The sequence below is a fragment of the Pterocles gutturalis genome, unplaced genomic scaffold (assembly GCF_000699245.1).
Source record: "Pterocles gutturalis isolate BGI_N339 unplaced genomic scaffold, ASM69924v1 scaffold5783, whole genome shotgun sequence".
NCBI classification, from domain to species: domain Eukaryota; kingdom Metazoa; phylum Chordata; class Aves; order Pterocliformes; family Pteroclidae; genus Pterocles; species Pterocles gutturalis.
The window spans coordinates 45,153-68,684 of NW_010125420.1; the positions used below are offsets into that span (position 1 = coordinate 45,153).

General features: G+C 38.5%; 1 protein-coding gene across 1 annotated transcript in view; it reads left to right on the forward strand.

Annotated features, from left to right (window-relative positions):
- The window catches only part of MBP (myelin basic protein), an 83,273-nt gene that overhangs the window by 18,267 nt on the left and 41,474 nt on the right, over positions 1-23,532 (forward strand). Inside the window, exon 2 of the mRNA XM_010078555.1 lies at positions 6,242-6,332. Coding sequence (XP_010076857.1) covers positions 6,242-6,332 — 91 coding nt within the window. The remainder of the gene's footprint in view (positions 1-6,241; positions 6,333-23,532) is intronic.

Below are 23,532 nucleotides of genomic sequence, written 5' to 3' on the forward strand. Positions count from 1 at the left end.
CAAGTTCGTAGTACTGCCGAGTGGCGTGCTGTACCGTTGCGTTGTACCCCACAGAGAGCTGTCACCACTTTTACGTCTCTCCTCTTGTCCTGTGGTCAAAAGGGGCAGACCAACAGGTTTACTGCCACTGACAGTCCTGTACAGTCCTGTGTATAATCCCTAAGGAGGATTCAAGGCTGAGGATCTCGGTGGCATGCGTTTTGCTTTTTATTTACCACAAACTGCCAAACTCACACCTGCGACACGCGAAGTTCAATGTACAAGGTTGAAAGGCAGGTTTTGCCTGGAAAAAGCCCAAAATATTTGTAATCATCTCTCCCTGACTAGTGGATTGTGATTTTGCACTTTTTTAAATGGTCATAATTTTGTTGAGGTGTTTTCCTGTTAACTATTATGCCTCATTCTGTGTCTTGTTGCTAGTTTTTGCATCTCTGTTGTGCTTTTAGCATAGATGAAGTATTCAGATGCTTAGATGACCTTTATTATCTTTTTCTGATGTGTCAGTTATCTATATGAATTCCTTACAAATTTTATGAATATGCTAGAATATAGAAGTGGTTTCATTAGCAGAAGGAAACAGGATTGCTTTTGTACACTTTTTTATTATTACCCTTCAGAAAGACCTCCGGTGGTGGCATTTGACAATTACTAGTCTAGGGTTAGACACCACCCTTGTTCAATGTATATGAAGCTCTTAAGGAGATACACTGAGAGTTGAGGCTGCAGCGTCAACATTGTGTTTATGACTTAAACCACATCCTTTTCTTGAAGAAATAGGGAGTGAAATATTTGTACTTGTTCAGTATGTGGCTAAAATGAGTATTCAAAGGAAAGTAAATTAGCAAACTCTCAGTCTGGATAGGGTAAAGGTAATGAGTAGACTGTGAAAGCATCAGTATTGATAGCTGTCACACTTCAGACTATTCTGGAAATCTGCTTAAACAGCTTTTGTAAAAGAGATTTGCTATTGTGCTTGATGTCCAACGCACCTATTTTTGATTTTGTTTATTGAGTGGTGTTATGGTTCCTCTTTGACTCATTAGGTCAAGAGCTGCATCCATCAGTGTGCCTGCCAGATGCTGTTTGCAGTGGCACTATAGGAAAACCACCTGGGTTCAAAGCAGGCAGCATGTGTGCTTTAATAACATTAGTTTCAGGTCAAGCGTTCTGGAGGCTGTCAAAACTCAGTGTGTTCCTAAGTGTGGTTTTGATCCTTATGTTGATCTTCACAGTTTTGTATTGTGTGTGCCGCAGCTCTGCCCATACAGCTGATGTGGTGCTATGCCCTGCTCTGTAGGACCGGGGTGGGATTGGTAGAGGAAATAGCAAGTCATCGCTCTGCCCGTACTTGTCTGAATTTTATGTGATTCACGTTCAGGTTTCCTGTGTATGGTTTCAGGATTAATGTGAGCAGAGTGAAAGACACGTAACAGGATTCTTGCTTCAAATTGAAAATATTGACCCGGAGCGTATTTTTGTGTCTTAACTTGTTTTCCAAATTCCTTGCTGTTTTATGAGAATTACGGATTCTGGCAATGTCTCAGGGTACCTACAGAGTAAGAGGTCACTTGCATATCTTTTCCTTTCCCTCTGCCCCTATTTATAGGGTACACAAGTCTAGGTTTGTTGGGGCTTTTTCAGTTCACAGTATTCATGGGAAAACCTTGATTCTTGCACAAGGTTGTCTCTCCTGTTTTTTATTTTGTTTTGTTCCCAAACTGTCATTTTAGCACCTTGCTCCCAAATGCAAGTAGCCTGTGTTAGTGTGGACACAGTAAAGTAATAACTTGTTTTCTCCCTGCCAAATGCTGGAACCTCCCTCCTCAGCATTGTGGGGGATTAGTTTACACACAAGTAAAAGTTCACTGGTAGTTTACTGTGGGTCCATTAGTTGTCTTTATCTGTTATGTTCTGAGCTGAAGAGATTTTAATTCAGTTATAAAGTATGAGAACCCCAGTGTGGTCAGGAACCTTTTCTCAAAATTAAACAGAACTGCTGTAAAGGCAAGATGTCCTGTCTGTTAACCCAATTTGGAAGAACTTCTCCACAAACAGAAGTAGTTTTTAAATGCCCTTCATAAATAGAGGGAAGCATGTAGCAAAATAGTGTGGAACTGGTAATGGGGAATGTAGCAAGATTTTGAGTTGAAATTCAGTTTTTTACTGCAACCCCTTAGTATCTTAAGGTTTTAAAATAGACTGAATGCATTTCTTCAAAGACCTGCATAATGTGTTTGAGGCATCTTAAACCTTTTGAAAAAGGGCCTTTGTCTGCCTTGGGGGTTAGTGGTGGGATCCTTTTGTGGAAATTTCTTTTGAAATTCTCCATTGGTGACATTAGCAGCAGCACCACTGTACTGTTGAAGCTGAGAGGAACAGAACACTGTCCTTGGAAAACTCTCTCTCTCTTTCCATAGCTCTGTCTTTTTTTCATTCTTTTACCTTATAGCTCAAATAAGATTTTGACACATGCACAGGAACATAAGAATAATTGCTCTATATAGAAGTTACTGAGTAGAGAATATTTTGAGTATTGCATTTTAGAAACTGTATGTAAAGAATCTGTAGAAGTGAAAATTAAACTGAGACTATGAGGTATATGAGAAAACTGAAGATAATGATTGTGGTTAGCTGTCTGTTTGAAAAAAAAAAAAAAATTATTTACCTGAAAATTAATGGGAAAACTTGAATCCTTTTCATGACTGGTGGGGACTGAAGAAGGAACTGATATAGGAGTTCCTGGAACATTTTCAAGAGCTTGAAGCTGTAGAGATGACGTGAGCCCAACTTCAGTCTGGTGTAACCCTGTTCTGAGTGATGGCAGTAGTCTTGCTCAGGGGACTACAAATGAGCCAGTATGGCATTGTTAAAATTCACCATTCACATTCTGTACAAGAGGCCTGGTGCTGCATGAATGGAAAAGGGGGTTGGAACATCTCCACAGTTAAGAATAATGAATGGATGAGTTCAGGAAGATGTTTGAACGTACTTGTTGATTCAGCTACAGGAGATCTCTGCCTGCCTGAAGAGGGACAACTGCCATTCCCTGAATTCTTGATGCTAGTAAGGGTTGTCCACAGCATCTGTTTGGCTGTGTTAAGCTGTGCCTGTAAAATTCCTCACAGTGGACAGGAGTTTAAAACTTTGAGACCAAAGGTCTCTGAGAAGAAAATAACAAGGGACTTCTCCAACTTTCATGGTAACAATGTTGTTAGTCTGAGGATGCAGATCTATACTTCTTGGGAAATTATACTGTAAAATGAACCTGTTTTGCCCATCAGTTCTGAAATTGTGTTGAGAGCTCAACCTGAAAGCAAGAGCTAGATAGAATTACATTTATTATGTTATGTACAAAGTGCCTTTATTTTATAACCAACCACAAGCATATTGTAACTGTAAGTAAACAATCCCTCCTGGCACAGCTCAGGCAGTGTAAGGGAATGTACTTTCACTTTTTCTGTTCATTAATTGGAAGGATAGAAACACTTAAGAATTTTTAGGATGATCAAAAAAGAATTAAGCAACTGTCTAAATCTTGTCTTTTAAAATGTTGGTTTACAATATAACTTGTTTTAGAGCATTTGGATCATTGGTTGTTCTTTTGCAGTGATTTTTCTTGTTTTTTGTGGTTTTTTTTTTGTAATACAAATATTAGATCGATTATCAGATATGCCAGTAATAATGTTTCATGTAAAATTTTTACTGCAAATAATAAAGCAAAATAAATCTTTTTCATGTTTTGTGTAAGAAACCATGGCAAGTGGATTTACATCCAACCATTCACTGTCATGTTTTAGGCTGATCACAGGACTCTCCCTGTCAACATCTTGAAGCTGACATCTGTCAACAGCAACATTGTGGCTTATCCAGGGAGCAGACAGCACAGTGATTTAACTCAAATCAAAATGTTTCAAGGCTCAGTCTTTTCAATTTCCCTGAGACTGCCTTACTTTTAAAGTAAGGAATGTGAACATCTGCCTAGTAAGAACTTGGAGTGACACCTAGTTTCATAGACACTGCTGAGTATGTGTTTTGTTGCTACTGCCCTTGATGCTTTGCAAGCAGGTTACTGACTTTCAGCTGTTCCCCAAGAGGAACTAGAGCATGAGGAACAGCAATCTCTCTCCTCCAGCACCACCAGCTTTTCCATGCACTTAATACGTGGGATACATTTGAAAAGGGAGCTAATAAGCACTATCTTTACAAAACTTAGAGCAGTAGCTCTGATTAGGAAGTTCAGCTGTCCCCTTCATCTGGGAAAACCTTGAACTTGGTTTGATCATCAGATTGTATAAATTTTGTCTCATCCATGATGGTGCAATTTTTAGTGTCTTTTTTACTTTGGGATTGGCTCACTCTGCTGTAGCAGATGTCCTCTTCTACTTTTTTCAGAGTTGAAGTCTGTTTTCCATCTCTTTCTACACAGAAGATGTAGTTGACTTGCTGCCCACTATAGAGCAACTAAAACAGGATGGAGAACCCAACTTCAGTATGCAGCTTACTGAATCAGTGGCCTCTATGTGCAAGTTATTCTGTAAACCAGTACAGATGCTGTAGACCTTGGCAGGCATCCCTTGTGTGCGTGGACAGCACCCAACACATTGTGAACTGGGGGGCTCCACAACTTACAAATTATATCTGTGGGAACAGGGCTTAAGTATTTGTGCTGATCACAAAGTTGTTTACCTAAAGCAAGTTGTCTTCCAGTACAGCCACTGCTGATTTCTGACTGGGTCCCTTCATCTTCCCAACTGACACTAGTTACTGCAAACTGAGGTGGGCATCTGCTAAAACGGACTTGTCTGCTCAGCTTTGAAAGATACAGAGCTGATGGGTTTTCTGTGTGGGATGTTCGGGTTGGTGCCTTGAGGGTGTGCCAAATCCTTTCTCTTCTGCAGGTGTTTCTTCCTCTGAATCACAGTTTCTCTTTTCCTTCTTGTTCTCTCTGCTTTCTCTAATTACTGACTGCTGCTGTGTGACACCAGTAGTCTATCTTTAATTTTTTCCTGACAAAGTGTGATGTCTTGCTTCAAAGTCTCTTGAGTTTACATGCCCTAAGTTTGTACTCCTGTGTTCGGTAGGGAGGTTGACAGACTTAATCTACCTATCTTCTTATATCCTCTGTGTGGTTATTAATAAGAGGAAGTAAGAGACCTACAGTTTGGAGGTATGCTACGTTTCTGAGCGCAGAACTGGTAATTTTCATGGACAGATTATATAGTAGCATTTTCAAAATATAAGTCAGAATTTATAAATTGTACAAAGGTAATTTCTGCAAAACATCACACAAAGTATTCTGAATTAGCATGTATTTGAATAGAGCAATATCTGTCCTTCAAAAAGCATAGTCATACTACATTTATCTTTTTTTCTTCCTCAACTCATAGTCAACTCTTTCCAGTAATATTTAATATTACATCAGTCACTTCATATCCATTCAACAGTTGACTGCATATATATGCAGTTTACTATCTGCATTGCTGCAAGCATGCATGAACATTTCTCTTGAGTACCAAAGTAAAACATTTTGAAAACATGAGTTATTTTTTCTTTAGTAGCAATATAAATACTTAAAACTCAGTGCTTCATAGGTTGTGTTTTCTTCAGTCTCTTCTAGCTAGGAAATTAAATGCTTTGACTTCTGGCAATTTAAGTGCTGAAGCTGTTGACTAATCTCTGGGCCCAGTCTAATACCAGGTAGCTAATTGGCGGATTTGTTTCAGAAATAGATAAGTACTTGTGCTTTAATCAGTAAGTACCCCAGTTAGTTAAAGAGTTGAAGATGGCTGCTCCTAAAGCAACGGTAGCTCTCTCCTAGCTCACTTGCCTTTGCTCTATAAGGAGAAATATTTGTGCACTGTCTTCTGATCTCTTGGTTAACTAAGTCAACAATGGAAGATGTCAGTAGAAAGAAAATTAAATATGAGGAGGAAAGGTGGAAACTTTTTTAAGATCTCTCTCTTATTTAGATGTCTTCTCTAGTCCTCCATTTTATATCCTCTAGTCAGATTAAAGCAGACTTAAAAAAAAAAAAAAAAGCCAAAGCTTTGTTTCCTGAGGGTATTTTCCCTCAATATTTTGCAAAAGCACTTATATATAGAGAGAGAGTAAAGATACCCAAACCCTCTGTGTTAATGCTTCTGTATTCATAACGAATTTAATGTGTGTGTAGTTAAGCTTGAAGAATGTTTCTGGTTTGTAACTGCAAAAGAAGACGTAATCTGTTTATCTTGTTTTACAGAACTCTGAAATCAAGGTGGAGGAAGCAGCTAAAGAGAGTCCGAAAGCAGCCAGACTAGCACAGCAGTCTTCAGAGGATAATGAAGTGTTTGGTGAGTTACTTGGACAACTGGAAAATGTTAATTGGTCTGGTAGTTCAAAAAAGATAATTCCTAAAAAGTCCTTGTGATCTACTTAATGTTGATGTGTGGCATCTGGGTGTGGGCCATACAGTTCCACAGAAACCGGGAAAGGTGGTAGAAAGGACAAAGAAGAAAACAAAGGGGGATAAAAGGTCCAAAATAAATAATCTCTGAAGAAAGATTTGTGGCTGGTTGCCACAGAGAAGAAAGATTGAATCCAACAATATCAACAAAATCAAAGATGTATGCAGTTGAGAGGGGAAATAAACTTTTCTCTGTCCATGATGAATAGGACAAGCAGTGAATTCTTTAAATTGCAGAAAGAAATATTTGATTAAGTGTTGGCTAGGGAAATCCTAAAACGAATGCTGAAACATTGGGATGCATCATCTGGAAAGTGTGGAGATTCATCTTTGTGGCCCTTTAGAAACAAGGTGGACGAATAGCTCTCTAAAGTGATGTAAAGTAGTTCATCTTGTGGCAGAAGGATAGACTAGATGACCTTTGAGGATACTTTGAGACCTAGATTTTAGATGAGCTCCTCTTGATTTGATCGTTTTCTACGACTGTCCATCCCCCCCTTCCCCCTCCCCATAGGTTTTGCTGGCAGTTTTTTTATTTGATCTGAAAGCTGTATTTGGCCTTTTCTTTTGCATTAAGATTTTGAAAAGATCCAGGGAAACCTTATTATTCCACCTTTATGTTGATTTTAGGCTACTGGACCTCCAATAAAAAAGCAGTAGTCTAACATTAATGCTTGAGAGGTGAGGACAAGGCTGAAAGTTTATTTGTTGATGTAGTATTTAGTACCATTATCTTTTGGAGTGGAAACTCAAGATCTGTAGCTGTCATGTGGGTTTCATTAAGGCTGACTAGCTTGAAAACTTTTGGATGAGTCAACTATTTATGAATAAAGTAAGAATTTTTTTTTCTTTCAAGGTACAAAAGGAATGGAGCATGAATAATTAAATCTCTCTTACTGTATATGGAAACAATGCTTGTGATCATGTAATGCCAGTGTCTGAAGAATCTACAAGTGGACTTAAGAACTAGGTTTCAACTTTATTAATTCAGTGGTGAGGCTGCTACCTCATTTCTTCTCCATCTGCTCCACCAGTGATTTGCAGTAAATCCAGCATTACTGGTTATAGAGCCCCATGGCACTGTGTAATGTGCATCTCAAGCTGTGTCCTTTCTCAATTCAGATCTCCTTGTTTCCTTTCTGTAAGAAGGATGGAGACAGCAAAGCAAGGATACCTCTATCTGCCTCTTTCTGCCAGCAAAATCTCAGGCTTTTAAACCTTCTCTCTCTTCTGATCACTAGCTCCATGTACCAGTGAACTAAACTAGTAGTTAGTCAAGCCTGTGGCCCATATGGGAACTATGAACTTAAAAATGGGAATTAAAAGCCATGAAGTTCACTGTTGGTAGGCTCACCAACCAGTGATCCATACCCTCCTACAAATTCTTTTACTAATTTAAGAAGGTCAGCATGCAGTGTACTACATCCTTTAAAGCTAATGATTTACTAACAAATTGCTAAATTTTCCACTTTCCAAATCTGTGAACTGAACTGCATATCTAAGATAAGCCAGTGATCAACCTTTGATAACTTGGCACCAAAAGGAGGAAAATTTCTTTCCAGTTCCAAAACCAGTCAGACTGTAATGTCTTCTGTCAACTCTTTTGCCATGTTACAAATGAAAGTCTGGTTTGTTTGTTGTTGTTAAGATTAGATCAAAATGTCAAAAAAAAAAAAAAAAAAAGAGTAAATATGATATGATGCAAATGGAGTCCGTAATCTTTTTCAAGCTTGGTCAAGTGCGGAAATCAAAGTGGACTGAAGGTGCAAAGGCAACCACTTCAGTGTGAGATGTGCTGAAAGTCAGGGAGGAAATTTTGGCAGATAAAATTTTTATGTTGCTGAGAATGACACTCTTGTATATACCTGCTTTTTGCTGCAGTTCTGGGCAGTTTCTTAAGATTCTTAATCTTAAAATGATTCATCTCATAAAAGATAAACTATAAGCTTGAAACGGTTTTCCCTAGGTGAGTTATTTTTTTGTCCCATGTCTTAAACGATTAGATTACAGACCCTGCTGAGTTATTCTCTCTTGCTCGCTTCATCTATTTCAAGCTGTCTTTCATTTCTTCTTTTTCTCCCCAGTGATGTTAATTATAACAAGCATCAAGAATGTGCCTGTAGTTGGTTAATTGTTAGCTTTGGCTTTCACTAGAGCCCTTCATAAGAATTTTGGATAGCCCCCAGTCTCTTTGAGCAGGTGCAGTGCAGCCTTTCTTTTTCACATAGATCACTGTCTTCTGTGCCTTATTTATTTATTTTTAGAAAGATCACTTTCCCCAGCTTTCTCTGGACAATGCCACCCCCTACAGAAAGGTTAGCACAGGCAGCAGGGAAGTCAGTTCCTGCCTGATGCAGCCACTGAGCCCTCTTCAGAAAAGGGGGCAGCACCCTGTGACTGCTGCCTGCCTTTTCTGCCTTGGTGCCTGGGTGTGCAGCTGGTGTGCAGAGGAGTGGTGTCCGCCTGGAAGCACTGGCTGTCCCTCTTCACTGAGCCGCCCGGTGGCAGCAACTGCCAGTCCCTGGCAGCCACCAGAGTGTCAGGACTGCCAGGTCAAAGGCTCCTCAACAAAGGAGACAGAAATCTCTTACTTTGCTCTTGTCTCCCCACTCTCCAAGGTTAGTATTGTCTTGGACCAGGTGACAATGTGATTTATCAGGGGCGAGGAACCTTCTGTACTGTGGACAGCAAGGAATAAATGCAATTACTAGAGACTGTTCTGCAGAAGATATCTGAGGGAGCTGTGCTATTTGAATACAGCAGTATTCTGGAAGCACTTGCTTCCAGAGTAAGTGTGGTTTCTGCAGTCCCTATCAGCTGGGCACAGTTTTCGAGGCAAGGACAGTACTATTGATTGAAAATGTTGTGGTGATAAAGAAGCAGGTGTGGACATCTCTTTCAAGTCTGCTACACCCAACAGGACTCTGTAAATACAAGTAAAGATTGATCCACTGCTGTGGAGGACCACTTGTGAGTGAACATGAATGTCTTAGTTTTCTTATTCCTCTTATTCCTTTCTTATTCCTCCAATATCACTTGAATTTGGGAATTACTACTCTGGAGGGTTTTTCTGCATTTCTCTTTAACTTTTTTTTTTTTTTTTAACACTAGAATATGGCTGAAATGTCTTTATCAACAATGGCACTATGTTGTACCAGCTGCTTTATCTGACTTGTTTGTTCGTTGTTTTATCTCCTGTGTTGGAGAGCTCATTCTCAAAGGCAATGAACTTTTTGTAGAAGAGGATAGAGTGGAGAAATGGAGCAGAAGGGTAAGGATATAGGAAAGAAAAGAAATCTAGTCTGTACTGTAATGGCATTTGTAAACTATGAAATTCTGAATTAACAAGAGTTAGTTTTGTTTGTCCTTTGAAAGGATTTTCTTGTGACACCCAACAGAGTTCTGTTGTCTGATATATACTGAAAATGCATCTGTGATGTGGAACTAGAATATCTTGCTTGCTACAAACTTCTGTTGAACTTGCACGTAGTCAACATGGTCTCTGTTGCAGCCAGCATGTAGTCAGAAAAGGATCGTGAATGGAATCTCTGTCCAAGCAAGAGAAGAAAATTGCCCAATAGAGTGCTATGCATTTAAAGAAATGGTTTAGGAGGTGACTGCTGACTTTACTTCCAGAGATAATTTTCATAAGTTTATTAGATCCATTGCTGCTCTACAACTGTGAGGCAATAACAGGGGGTCAAACTGCATGTCATTCTGACTGGGAGGACTGGACCTTCCTTTGGGGCAATCCCTTGTTGCATTAATTTGGAGAATGACAAATGCAAGGCTGAACTAGCATAAAATTACAAGTAAGGAAAAATTCTCAATGGGGGAACTGTGATATGTTGACAGTGTATTCCCCTTTATGATAGCAATGAAAAGTCAAAGTGTGCTAACTTTTCAAGATACAGTAGTCTTGATCTTCTCAAATAGGAAAGTTTCATTTTTATCTTGTAGATCAGTTCTGAAACTATCTGTGGAAGTGGCCACGGTTCTTCAAGGATTAGTGCTTTCCAGTGATCTGTGCTGTGTGGCTGGAGTTTTTTAGTTGTTGTTGGGCTTTGGTAGGTTTTTTTGTGTGGTGTTTTTTTTTTTTATAATAAAAAAGGCAAAATTATCTCCCCCCCCAAATCAGAATTGTAGAGGTTTTTTTTCTTTCACTTAGGCAGGAGGTTAGCTCTGTTCTGAGTGTGCAGCCCCATCAGTCATTCTGCATTTCTAATTGCAGTACTGGGTACATCCCGAGATATCTTTTGTATGCAGAGCTTAGGGATATAGCTGGAAACTGTACGTTCAGCACAATTCCACAGCAACCCTGACTGACCCTGATTCACTGCTTATGCTGACGCCTGCTGCTCGGTCCTACACAGAATGTCTGTGGATATTTGTATAATCCTACGCAGGTTGAAGAACATCTGTCCCCATGAGATTTCCATCTGTAATGGTTTGACAGATGTGGTTATGCTCACTGTTGGCCTCCATTAACATGGTAGGACAAGGGTAGCCACAGTTGCTGCAGTCGCACTGTGTCTGCAGTCCCACTGTGTTCACACCCACAAATTTTTTGGATGCTGTGTATCAGATACCAGTTTTGTTTTGTTTTGTTTTCAGTTTGGGATTTAGTGATGATATATAAAGCCCATTATCCCGAAATAATAGGCAGTGTCAATCTCTTACGAGTGGTTGTACAGAATATACCTAACAAGGTGGAAGTATATATGATTGTGTGTTATATCTGTGTGGATTTCACTCTCTTGTATCTGTTTTTACTTTTTGATCCTCCTTTAAAAAGGGAGGGGGCAGAATGCAAAAGGAGGAGCTGGAAGGCACTTAGCAGCTCCTGGGTGCACAATGCCTTTGTCAGGAGGTGATATGGTTGTGTCAGGAGCTTGCTAAAAGCTGAGGGTTATTATCGTTCTCTCTTTGTAAACACAATCAATTATGGGACACAAGCTATTACTTTAATGCAAAATAATGGCAAGCTTACAGAAAAAATCAATCTGGTGAGACAGCAAATTGTCCTAAAATAGATGTTATTACCATGGTGCAGTTATTCCCTCTTGCATGAGAGGTAAATGGGGGACTTTGGTCTCCTGTAGTTTTTCATTATAAGCTAGGTCATGATTTTATTGTTCCAACTGTCCACATATTTCCACTGTCATTCACCTTGTCTTTCCTTTCATGGTTTCTTGCAAGACTTGACCTGTCTGCTTCCATCCAGAGAACACTGGTTTGTGAAAATTTCAACAGCAAGACTGGATTAACTTTCTGAGATGGAAAGAATAGATTTACATTTTGACAAGAAATGCTTGGCATTTTTTGTGCAGTTGTTGGATCTCAGAAGTAGGGGTAAAACTTCGTTCTTGCAAGTTCTTATGTATCATAAAATGCTTTTTGTAAACTATGTGTAGGAACTTTGCCCAGTTTACATATGGATGAGACAAACTGAAGACTAGAGAACTGCTGTGGTAGAAAGAGACCCACAGGATTTCAGAGGTAGCATTTGGCCAGCTGGTAGGATTTTTTGTTATTGTAGGGTTTGAAGCTTTTTCTAAAGTATAGATAATTGCATTTTAATGTTAATTCTGTGGTTGGTTTGGTTATGGCTCATTTTTTAATGGATTCTCCTTTTTTTAACAGCAGCAAACATATTTTTTTCTGGCAGCCATCTGATGCTTTAACCAGTAATAGTAGCTCTTTGACATCTAGCTAGTTAATATGCCATTATAATTAATGTACAGTATGGGAGGATTTTAAGATTACTTTTAGCCATGGCATTGATGTTTGACACAAAATTAATGCACAAACACTTAAGGGCATTTTAACAAGTCTGATCTGGTATGATTTTTCATTTGTTCTTGTCTGTACCCCCCACAAGCTACATGCATAACAGTGGTTTGGGGTTTTTCTCCTTCTTTCCTAGGGACTGGAGCTGTTACTAGATCCCTTAGCGCAGGCAGGGACCTGAGCCAGTGGTGCCTGCTGTATATTTAGCAGTGCAGGGCTGGTGGGCTGTTCTGGCTGCAATTAATCAGCACAATAACAGTCTAATAAATGACATATTCATTATTTTAATGCTTGCTGTACAGTGTATAGGATCTGCTGAATTTTTTTCCCCTTATTGATTCAGTGAGACTGTATGTGAGATGGGGAGAAGCACAATAGGCATTTACCATCCTGTTTTTATCCAGAGCACACATTGCAGCTGATTGTAAAAGTAAGGATGGCTAAGGGTGGTCTAATGTCACATGTTACTGGGTGGTGATATGAGGCCTTTGGCTAATTAGCTATCCATGAAAACAAGTTACTCCTTTCCCAGTGTATTTTGCCTTCTTTGTCCTGTTAGCAGGCTGCAGCTCAAGGGAGTATTCTTTTAGCATAGAAGAAACACAGTCCTTAGTGTTCTCCGCCACTGATCCTTATGTACCATCCAGTTTGGTTAAAGCAGGATTTTATCTGTAAATCAATTAAAAGTGCTTCTGAAAGATCTTTATTTTGGGGAAAGTAGCTGGGATGCTGCTGTTGTCCCATGTCCAGTTTTGTTGAGGCTGAATAAATGCTCAGTTCTGGTTTGAGTGAAATAAGAAGCAGAATAGTCCTCCGTGGACGAACATGTCATGTTAGCTCAACAGATGTTGTCATTAAAGTTTAATTATGATGTGACTCACTTTTTAATGCAATGCCTAGAAGGGAACCAGAATGAGTTTTTGTCAATCTAGTCGGAGAATGTGGAAATACCAGCTGAGATGGATAATCCTTTAGTGTCTTAGAGAAAAAATGAAAAAAAAAAAAAACCCACCAATTTTATCTTCTTGCTTAATAAGAATTATGAAATTTCATTGCGTAATTCCTGGACCAAAGTCCATAATACCTGATTTGACCCAGAATAATGTCCTATTGCAATAATTGTATAAAACCAATGGATTCTCCTCAGGCTTTCAGTGGTCAGTTATCCTGGTTAAAAAGAAGCACTTCACTGATGGTCTGTCCCCCATAATTACCTCTTGATTGTGTGCGACCAGGCTTCATTTGGCTGCTCATAGCATACTTCATAGAGCATATGAGAGAGATCCTAACCCAGATTCTTTTCTTACCTCAATGCAGAAGACAGAAACCAGGGAGAAAAAGAGAGACAAAGGTAAACACCTTGCCCTCATAAAAACAGCAGGTCAGTATTAAGTTGGTGCTTCTCATCACATGAGCTGTCAATGGGGTGAAAATTCAGTTCCTTCTAATTCCTTGTCAGGATCAGATGGGCCTGAAAAATTCTGGCTAGGGATTTCTTCATGGTAGGTCCCACTGACACCCCCCTTTAAGCCTCATTCATTGGCAATATTGTAATTAGTTCTACTGACTTTGGCAAAACTAGAAAGATGGTGAGTTGAGGTTAAAAATCAAAAATCTATCAACCTGTCCTTCCAGCATTAAAGGGGTGGCTGGAGTATGAAAAGAGCTGTGGATTTTCTTATGTTCAAGTTGTTGCCTGAAGGGCGTGGAAGGGTGGCGAGAGAGGCATTGTAGCTGCATCTTCTCATCCAGCAGCAACTCTTCTGCGAAAGTATCAGACTTGGTATGCGATGGGTGTAGCTCTGGAAGGAAGAGCCAAGCAGCAGTAAGCCCACCGTGAAAGGATCATGAAAGTAGAGTATGGCAGCATATTGTGAACACCCCATGCAAGTTGTTTTGGTGGTGACCATGACAAAATATTTTTATTTCTGTGCTGAGTTAATCTAAATTAATCTTCAGCCTAATGTATGACATTTGCAACTGTGTCTGCAAGACTGAAAATGAATCTAATGGCGGTGAAGAGTGAAAGCAAGAAAGAACACGGAGCTTTTGAATGAGTGAATGAAAATTTGCAGGACTTGGCGTTTGTCAGCTTCCCCTTGGCACTCCCATTTCTGTACCCTGGAGCTCAGTGGAACTCCAGGGCTCCAGTAACACGTCAGGCAGCAAATTCAGCCCATACTTGAACCTATGGTTTTCTGTTATCCATTTGTTTAACAAGGCTGGCTGTGGTTTGGCTTAAGTCATCAAATACATAGCTTGGCAGCACTTGTGCAATGGTTCAGTTTTATGAGCATCACAGTGTCCCTTCAAGTGCTGACAAGGAGGCACAGAGCAGAAATTCACATCTGAGGTATTTATTTTTGATGAGGAAAATAGAAGTGAAAAGAACTAGTATTTACTGGTGTGCACACACTGGTACTTGTACAGAAACATCCTGGTAGCGACAAGACTGCAGTCGCTTACAAGCCTTGCAAGGAGCAGAGAACAGCCATGATAATGCTGCTCTTTATTTTCAGTGCTGTTCAGAGCAGGCTCTCTCTGTAAAACCTTTGCTATGCTTCCCTTCCCTGTTGCCAATGAAAAGCTTGGCTTTCTCTAGGCCTTTTAATATTCACACTTAATTAGAAGGAACCATTTTTCTACTGGATACAAAGTATCTCCATCAAAATGAGAACTTTAAGTTAGTCTCAGTAGCTGTCATCCATTGTGATTTTTTTTTTCCTTGTTGAGTCTTCTTGCTGTAGCATCTTAAAAGTTCTGCTGTGCATGATATTAACCATGGAAAACTAGCAATGTCCCTAGTAATGCTGACAAGGAGGATTGCAGCAGAAATCAGCATTTTAAAGACTAAATTGAGCTCTTTAAACGTGCATGGACGCTGTTGCAAAAATACTTTAAAATCTCTGTTTATAGGAAAAATAGAAACTGGATACAGAGAAAATAAATTCACAAGAGTTCTTGTTTCTGTTCTGAAAGATCTGTAATAGGATTTTCTTTTTAACCTTTGCTTGTGGAAAAGTGATTGCATACGCTCTTGAAATTAAAGTGATGGGTTTTGGACACCTAATAAGCCACCACACAATATTACCATAAAGAGACTTGGTTTCACTAAACTCAGTGAAGACAAAATGAAAATATTGATGCTTCTAAAATAGGTATTTAACATTTGACAAACTATTCCTTCCTTTAATAAGTGGGGCTTTCCTGAGTGTTTATCAGGATGTGGTGACTCTGTTTACCTTTATTTATCTACACAGAAGCTGCTGCTTTCTCAGCACAGTAACTCTGCTGATTTCAACAGAGTTACACAGTGATTATGCCTGGGTTCTTACGAAGGTAGGTGCTGATGTAAGGTCTGTGGTACGTGAAGTTCTCGGCTTGGCTAGCGGGCTTAAGGAAGCCATCTTTTGCATCAGGCATCCTGCATGCTGCTGGGGCAGCTTCAGGCAGACAGACGTTAGCATTTTCTTGCAGATGTCTTGCAACCCAAAGTCAAATGGGAGTTGAACTGTTGAAGAGCTATATTTCAAATGCAGTTCTGACGTTTATTGTCATGTGGGAGCTGAGTTTTTTGCAAAGCCTTTTCAGGCAGGATTAGTTCTAGACACGATATGTTTTTGCCTCCTTCTGCTTCACCTGTTCATCAGGTCTAAAATGTTCCAGTATTTCATTTTATTAAGGTAAGGTTATGGCATGAGCAGGACTTTGTCACATTAGTAGCGTTATTCTGTTACCTTTTACTTTCTTTCAGGCTGTCCTGGTTTGTGTGTCATGTTCAGTCTCCTATGTAAACTGGCCATCCTTCAAATGACCACAAGACCCTCTTGTTTGGTCTCCAGATTTTATTGCTACTGTATCACATTCCTTCTGCATTTGTCAAGGCAGGAAATCTATTACAAAATAGCATGAAATTGAAAACTTAAGATGTGTCGATACCAATTATACAGCAAGCCTAATTTCAGTCTGAATCCCCTACTCAACATTAGATATATATTCTGAAAGTTTACTTATTTCAGTTTATTTGCCAAAATTTCTTGAAATAATTTTACTACTCTGTTCAAAAATATCATTCCAATATTAACATCTGAAAGCAAATTCATTCATCCATCCTGAAATAAAACCCTCAACCCAAAACTGTCAGGACCCCTGAAAAATGCAGTCTTCCCTCTTCTTTTTAGACCAAATTAATTTTCCCTTCCTGTGAAGGATCAGTGTCTAACCATCATCATAGTGAGCTACACAGCCTGCAAAGGGACAATGATAAATGAAACTAAACAGAGGAACTCCCCCAGATTTCAGCAGAATTAGGTTTTATATACTTTTTTATGCTTTAATACTTTGAAATAACTATCCAAATTTTGACATAGATGTTTTGGTGGATCTGGGTTTAAAGCAAGAATTAGAAGATTGGACAAAAGAACTGTTTTCCCTTTTTCCCTCTGTGAAAAATCCCCCTGGGCTTCTATTTCAAAATCAGTGCTCACCTGATTGTAGTAGTTTATATTTAGTGGCCTGTTTTCAGGATGTGGACTGAAGCAATCAGTGAGATTGAACCTGCAAGTGAGAAGCCCAGAAGGTAAGACTTTTAAATGCATGTATGCTTGGAATTTTTCTTTTTCCTTTCTAACTGCTCTAAGTATTTTCATGGTGCACATGAATTTTTTCCTCTATTGCTAAAGTATCATAATCCAAGTGCAGACTAATTTCTAGCACTATTTCAGTTATTATTCATACTGCAGAAGCACCTGGTCAAGGACTAGGACCTCGCTAAGTCTGGTGATCTATAAAAATAATGGGAAGACTGTAGGAAAGTTGCTCTGCACCCATTACAGCTGATTCCTGTTTCTCAGAGTAAGTACTTCCTCTGCCAGGCAAACTACTTTTGCACCAAAGAGTTTGTTGCTGTCTAACTGTAGTAAAAGAAACAGATTGCTCTAGTTTTTGCAGATGAACTGCAGTTTCAGGATAAAGCTTGATCTACTTGGGAAAACTCAGTAGCAGAATCACAACAGCACAATTATTCTATTTAGCTGTGTGCTCCATTAGCATCCTTTCTACATGCTATTTCTGCGCTGGACAGAGTTACAACTGCAATGCTATACCTGTACCAATACACTTCTGCAAGTAACTTCTCCCTGAAGGCAAACATTTTAGTTAGGTTTCTCTCCCTTCTCATCAACAGCTCTTTATACTGACTTGTGATTTTTCTTTGAATTCTAAATAATTATAAGGGGTGAAATATGGCTTTCTAGTTTCTGAGTTACATTTTTCTCACATGCTTTTTTTTTTTTGTTTGTTTAACATATGTGCTGATTACAAATGTCTCCTACAGTGAAAATAGGAGGCCTTTTCTAATGTATTTTCTTAGTTTCCATATAAAAGGGCCCTTTTTAGCACTAGCTAAAGTTAAGATACCTATTATGAGATTTCTGAGTCTGAATGTTCTTGCAAGCTATTTTCTAAGTTCCAATAAAAAGAAAGTAAGAAAAAGAAAGCATGCAGAGCTGCCCCCTCGGGAAAACAGAAGTGAAGGTCTTGGAATCAGCATGTTACTCAAAATCACTTGCTGCTTTGGCTAGTTGTGACTCCCGACCTCTTTGTAATCAATCACTACGGATATATACAAATATCTGACTTTTCTAGCCAGCTCCCTGTGTTTTTCAGAGTATCATAATCGTGTTCTTTATCAGGAATGAAGTGTGGGAAAAGACTGAATGTAGGATACTTGGACATAGGGAGCTATTTAAAATTAGAACATTTTCTCCACCACCTGTATTATTCTGCTTATGTTGACACAGTTGTTGATGCAGCACTGCAACATAAAGACTTCTGTTTTAAGGGTTAGATTCATAATTCAAATATTCTGACTTTAATTGTAGGAATTATATTTTTATTTAACAAATTTCATTGAGAAAGCAAGGAAATATTTGGTCCTTATAATTTTATTTATGTGTTTTATTTGCTTTTTTAATTAGAAAATAAAAAGAGGTTTGATATAGTGGTTCTCAGCCAGACTGTTGGAAAGGTGTAATTTGTTTTTGCTTATAGTGTTAAAAGAAAAAATATCTGTGCAAAATAATGACATGTTCACCTGAGCAAAATATCCTAACATTTCTTTGTTGTAGAACTTCTAATGAGGTCACATCTTTCTGAAAATTGCAGTTTATTGCACTATTATGAAGTGTAGGTTTTTAGAATCCCTCAGACCTCCTTAAAATGTGGTTACAATAGTGTGTTTATTTTTAGGATATTATTTATACACAGAAATAAGGAATCATGCTAATAAGCAGTTTTTTCCGTGGGGGGACCATGGGGAAGTACAACTCATATTAGGGGGAGGAATTTGATAAGGCATATTTATGTCCTTGTGTGCACTGTAGATGCATCTATTTAGTTCCTTGTGGAGTCTAGGCTGGTTTGTGTGTTAATTCAGAGAACAGTGATGTGCACACAGTGGAGATGCATAGGCAATTTCCTTGACTCTCAAGCGTAAATTGGAAAGTACATCAGTCTTCTGTAGATTTTTATCACATAGTACTGATTAAGAGTTCTTGCTTGCATGCTACGTGAGCTAAAGTGGCGTGAATCAGAGGTGGGGGGTTTTTCTATCAGTACCTGTGTGGGTAATAGGCTGGGCATTTCATTTTTGAGATTACTGGTAAACAACTTAATGTTTTCAACAAAACAATTCAGGAATCATTAAAGTGCATCACAAGACTGTCTTAGTGACTTGAATAGAATATTGTAAAACAAAGTTTAAGACATCAGAAATAAAAACTCATGCGTATACTTAGGAGAGGACAGCACGGAATAACCTTGTTCCTTGCTAATTGCATTATCTGTGCGTGCAGCTTTGTAGTCTAGTGTGTGGGTTTTGAGTATAGGGGTTTTCCTTGTGTTTTAGATTGGTCTGGGTTTTTTTTTTTTTTTTTTTTTTTTGTCTCATGTGTTAGTATGTGCTTGTACTGAGAGCCTTGGATCAAAGGCACTTCCAGGTTTCTACCTGTCACTTTGGGGAGAGACAGATGGATTTGGGATTAGAAAAACACATCTGTATCTATTTTGTCATTCTTAAAACTGCTTCACCGTTCAACACAAGCTCTCAAGCTTGAAATCCTCAAGTAAAGGTTTGCTTGTACACTTAACACCTTGTAAATTAGCCTGGCAGTCAGCAAATTCAACTGTCACCTGAAAATGCAGAAGAGAAATTCCAGGTCTGTGAAAATCCTTCACTTAAAATGTCCTGCCAGCAGTTCTACCTTGGCCTTTATATGTGATAGGCTACATATCTCAGATGATCTCAACTCTCAGGGGAACATAAGAATAGAGGCATTCTCTGCGTTCATGAGTGGTTAGAATAACACTGTGCTTAGTGATGAAATGAACAATCCCTTTGAGCTTTCGAGATAGTACCCCCTCTCACAGGGCATCGGAAAGCATTTCTTTAACAATTATGCAACAACAAAGCACAATAGGATCGCTGGTTGCCATGATGTCTTTGGGAGGAGAAAAGTCAGAGTTTGTATGTTACCTTGTTACAATCTCAAATTAAACCACTTTGGCAGTCAAGGAATGGAACCTAATTTGTTGCCAAATCCCTGATTTTAGTGGAATAGGCTGCTACATAAATAAGTGTTTGAGATTTTTTGCCTGTTAACCCATAGATGTTGCAAAGATGTCACCTTCCTGGTGCTTGGGTTTTTTTCAGTGCCTTTTCTGGCCTGCCTGCTTTGCATTAATTAGTTGAAAAATCCTCCTGGTGTAAACAGAACCTGTACTGCCTAGTGTGCTTTTCTTATGCTGTGGGTTATTTCTCCAACCTACTGTACTTCCTGTTTACTGCGATTTACTCCCAGTGTGTGACTGTGCTATTTTACTGCTGTTCTCCTCTTTTACTTGCCACTGGTCTTTTCCCTGTGCTTTTTTCTCCCCATATTTTCTTCTCACCTACTAATCCGTTTCTTTCTGACAGACCTTCTTTAGCTGTGTTTGCATTCTTCCATCTGGTTCCTTCCTTTTCTTCGTTACTCTATTCTCGTCTTCATGGTCTTCCTTAAATGCCAGGGGTCAAATCTACCTCAGCTGCTTTCTAGCAGCTATGCTACCCACAAACACACACATTTCTTCTCCTGGTGAGCTTCTGGATTATTAACCTGTTACTACGACCATGTTACACAGTATTAGCCAGTCCATCTCTTTTCTTGCATACCTGAACATTGGAAAATGAAAAAGGGGGGAAAAAAAGTCCATCTCTTAAGGGTCAATTTTGAAGTTACTTAGATTTTTCTTTTGTGATTTTTAAAAAAGACAAATGCCCTTCCGTATTTGTAATAAGTTGACAGGATATATGCTGCATGTGAGATGCTGCAAGCCATATACCAGTATTCCAGGCTTACACAGATGAATACTGGTGAGATGATCTGGGTTTAATAGCACTGCTTGGGGCTGTTGTGGCCATTCTGCTGTAACAAGGAATTCTAGTCAAGACTTGAGACATCTTTAGCAACAGGAAACTTGAAAAAGCAAGTTTCTCTGAAAAGTTTCTTCTAACAAATTATATTATTTTCTGATAAAAGTCCCTGTAGTCAGTGAGTCCTTAATCAGATTTTGGGTCTAAGATACACAGAGTCAGAATCAATAGAAGTGTACTATATTTCCAAACAGCAAAATAAATTATGACTCTAGGTAAATTCTGTACCAGGTTGGTCACACTTTCCAGAACTTAAAATACTGTAATCACTGAATGGTTCATTTGTTTTACAAATAATAGAAATCTAAATCTCTGTTGAAATTGGAATCTGACCTACTGTCTCTAATCTGCTTACTAGATGGGGGGGTGGGCTGTATTTGTAGTTGCTTAGATAGCAGCAATTTTTAAGTAAAATTATGTCATTGGGAAAAAAAAAATGCCACTGAAGTATTTACATCCTGAAATACAATTCATAAACCACAAATCCCTTGTACATTGCAATGCACAGATCTTTATTTACTATGATTGGGCCACTGCAGTCACTACTAATAAAATGAACTGAGTTATTTTGGTTTTATGGTTATTAACAGAACTTTTATTAAATTATTTTAGCAAACACATGGCATCCCTGAAAAGCTGTAGCTTTAAGAGAGTAGTACTGGCTTGCCATCATCCTAAGCATGTAGTGGACCATTTAGCCAATGTACAATGGTTGAATGTATGTATTTGAAAGGCAAAGGAATTAGCTAACCTGAGAACTTTTAAAAATGTTAAGTAAATCAGTTCAGTTTTGGAATTATTTTCTTTGAATCTGAAAACTAAGAACAATGCCAAGATTTTCTTATGTTGTGTATGTATGTGTGTGTATGAACATGTATTTTTATGACACACAAGTGCTGCACAATTAGACAGCAGTAGAATAAATACACACGTGTATATATGTATTTTCTGTGTTCTTTTGGATGTTCATATTACCTAATCTTTTCATTCTAGATAGAGAATGAAAGTAGAAGATTGTAAATTTCATTCATTTAAAATTAAGATCAAGTGCTTGCATTTTTTGCTGGTGCAGTGCCCATGCCCCATTAAAATCTCAGAAAAAGAGTATAATCTTAAGTAAATTTGCTAGTTCTCAAAAAATAAAAGTAAATTTTTTTTTTTTTTACTTTTGTATTTATACTATTTATCTGTACTTCAGGTTTGACTGTACTTTTTAGGAAGGGAAATGAATTTCAGTCTTAGTCCTAGATTTCAGATATGACCTATTATTGTGTCTGGAATCTGTCCTCGCTCGCTCTTCCTACAGATGCTACTAGTTGGAGAGAATTTTTTGCTTGGATAGTAGTTTTAAAATATCTTGTTTCTCACCAGTCCTTTTGCTCTTACTAGTTCAGAAAAATCCAATACCAGCTGTTATCTGCATGTAATCTGTGTTATGTCCTCTCTGCTTCAGAATCCCTCAGTGCTGATAAATCCAGCCAAATCAGGCTGGTGGGTACTTGCAGCTTCCTTTGTCTGAAATTGAGCTGTTTGTAGATTGAGACATTTGTAGTCTGCACTTTAATGAGCCAGTTGATTTAACAAGAACTTTGTTCAACTGCATAAAGGTTAAACATTTCTTCATAGAAAAGTAATTGCTGTGAATTTCCTGTGTTGTTTCATTTTGCTTAAAATTAAAAATTAAGTATTAGAGTCTTGCAGTGGAAGTTTAATAGGGTTTTTTGTGAGTAAAGATGAAGACTAAACCTATTTTTATCTTAGAAGTTAAATAATGTCAAGTAGATAGAAGTGGATTTGAGCTTAAGATATTTTTATGCTTAGTTTTTCCCTTTCCACTGCCTTGCAAATGATTATCACCATTGTGCTCTGCATTCTCAGTTGAGGCACCGTCTTGCAGAATTCAAGATTTTACTGTGTTCTGTTTGGGCTGGATTACTCTGCCCAACTTTAAAGTTTTGAAGTAAAACTCCACTTTACCTAAAGTAGATCACTAATAAAGGCATCCTTAACAGGGTCTTTTCACACAGATGATAGCATTGATGCTGTGAGATGGTCTGTCTGGTAACATTCCCCTTCTTCCAACTCATCCCAGTAGAAGAGACTATGATTGTTGTTGGCTTTGAGCTGCCTATAATCAGGAAACACACAGTTTGTTAGATTCTGCATTGTTGGAGTGCCAGAGGCGGGAAATGGGGTCGTATTTATTTGATATTTGATTTAATATTCTTTATATGTTGTCATATATTCTTTTCTTTCCATCAACTTTGTATTTATTCAACTTATAGGCCTATACATAGGTGCCTTGGACACTGAATTTTCAGGTTTTGAGTTGAAGAAATTTTAGAGACAGTAAAGTAAGTTTTGCACCACTGTTAGCAGGCTTACTAATCATACGCAGAAAAGCCTACCATAAGCTGTGCTTTATGATCCCTGCTGAGTAAAAGCTGCACACATTTCTCCCTTAATATTTTCTCCTGATGGAGCAAAACACATTGGATAATGAGTTCAAAAGCAGGTAGTTATTTAGGTAGCAACAAAATGCTGCATACCTATGGTCGCAAGGAAGAATGGGGAGGTGGGAAACTTGTGCTGGTTTTGTTTTATCTTGCAGAGGGTGTTTAGCACAGCCAGTTTTCTTAGTGTCCTGCTGCAAGATTTTTTTAGTATGTAGACAAGTAGTTCTAATGTCTGAATCTACTACTGACCTGTTTTTCCTTAATGTATTTTGAGTCCTATGGCTTAGTATCTTGCTTCAGATTTACAATTTAAATAAAACAGATGAAAATACATGATAAATTGACAGCATTTTACCATATCTGTTAGA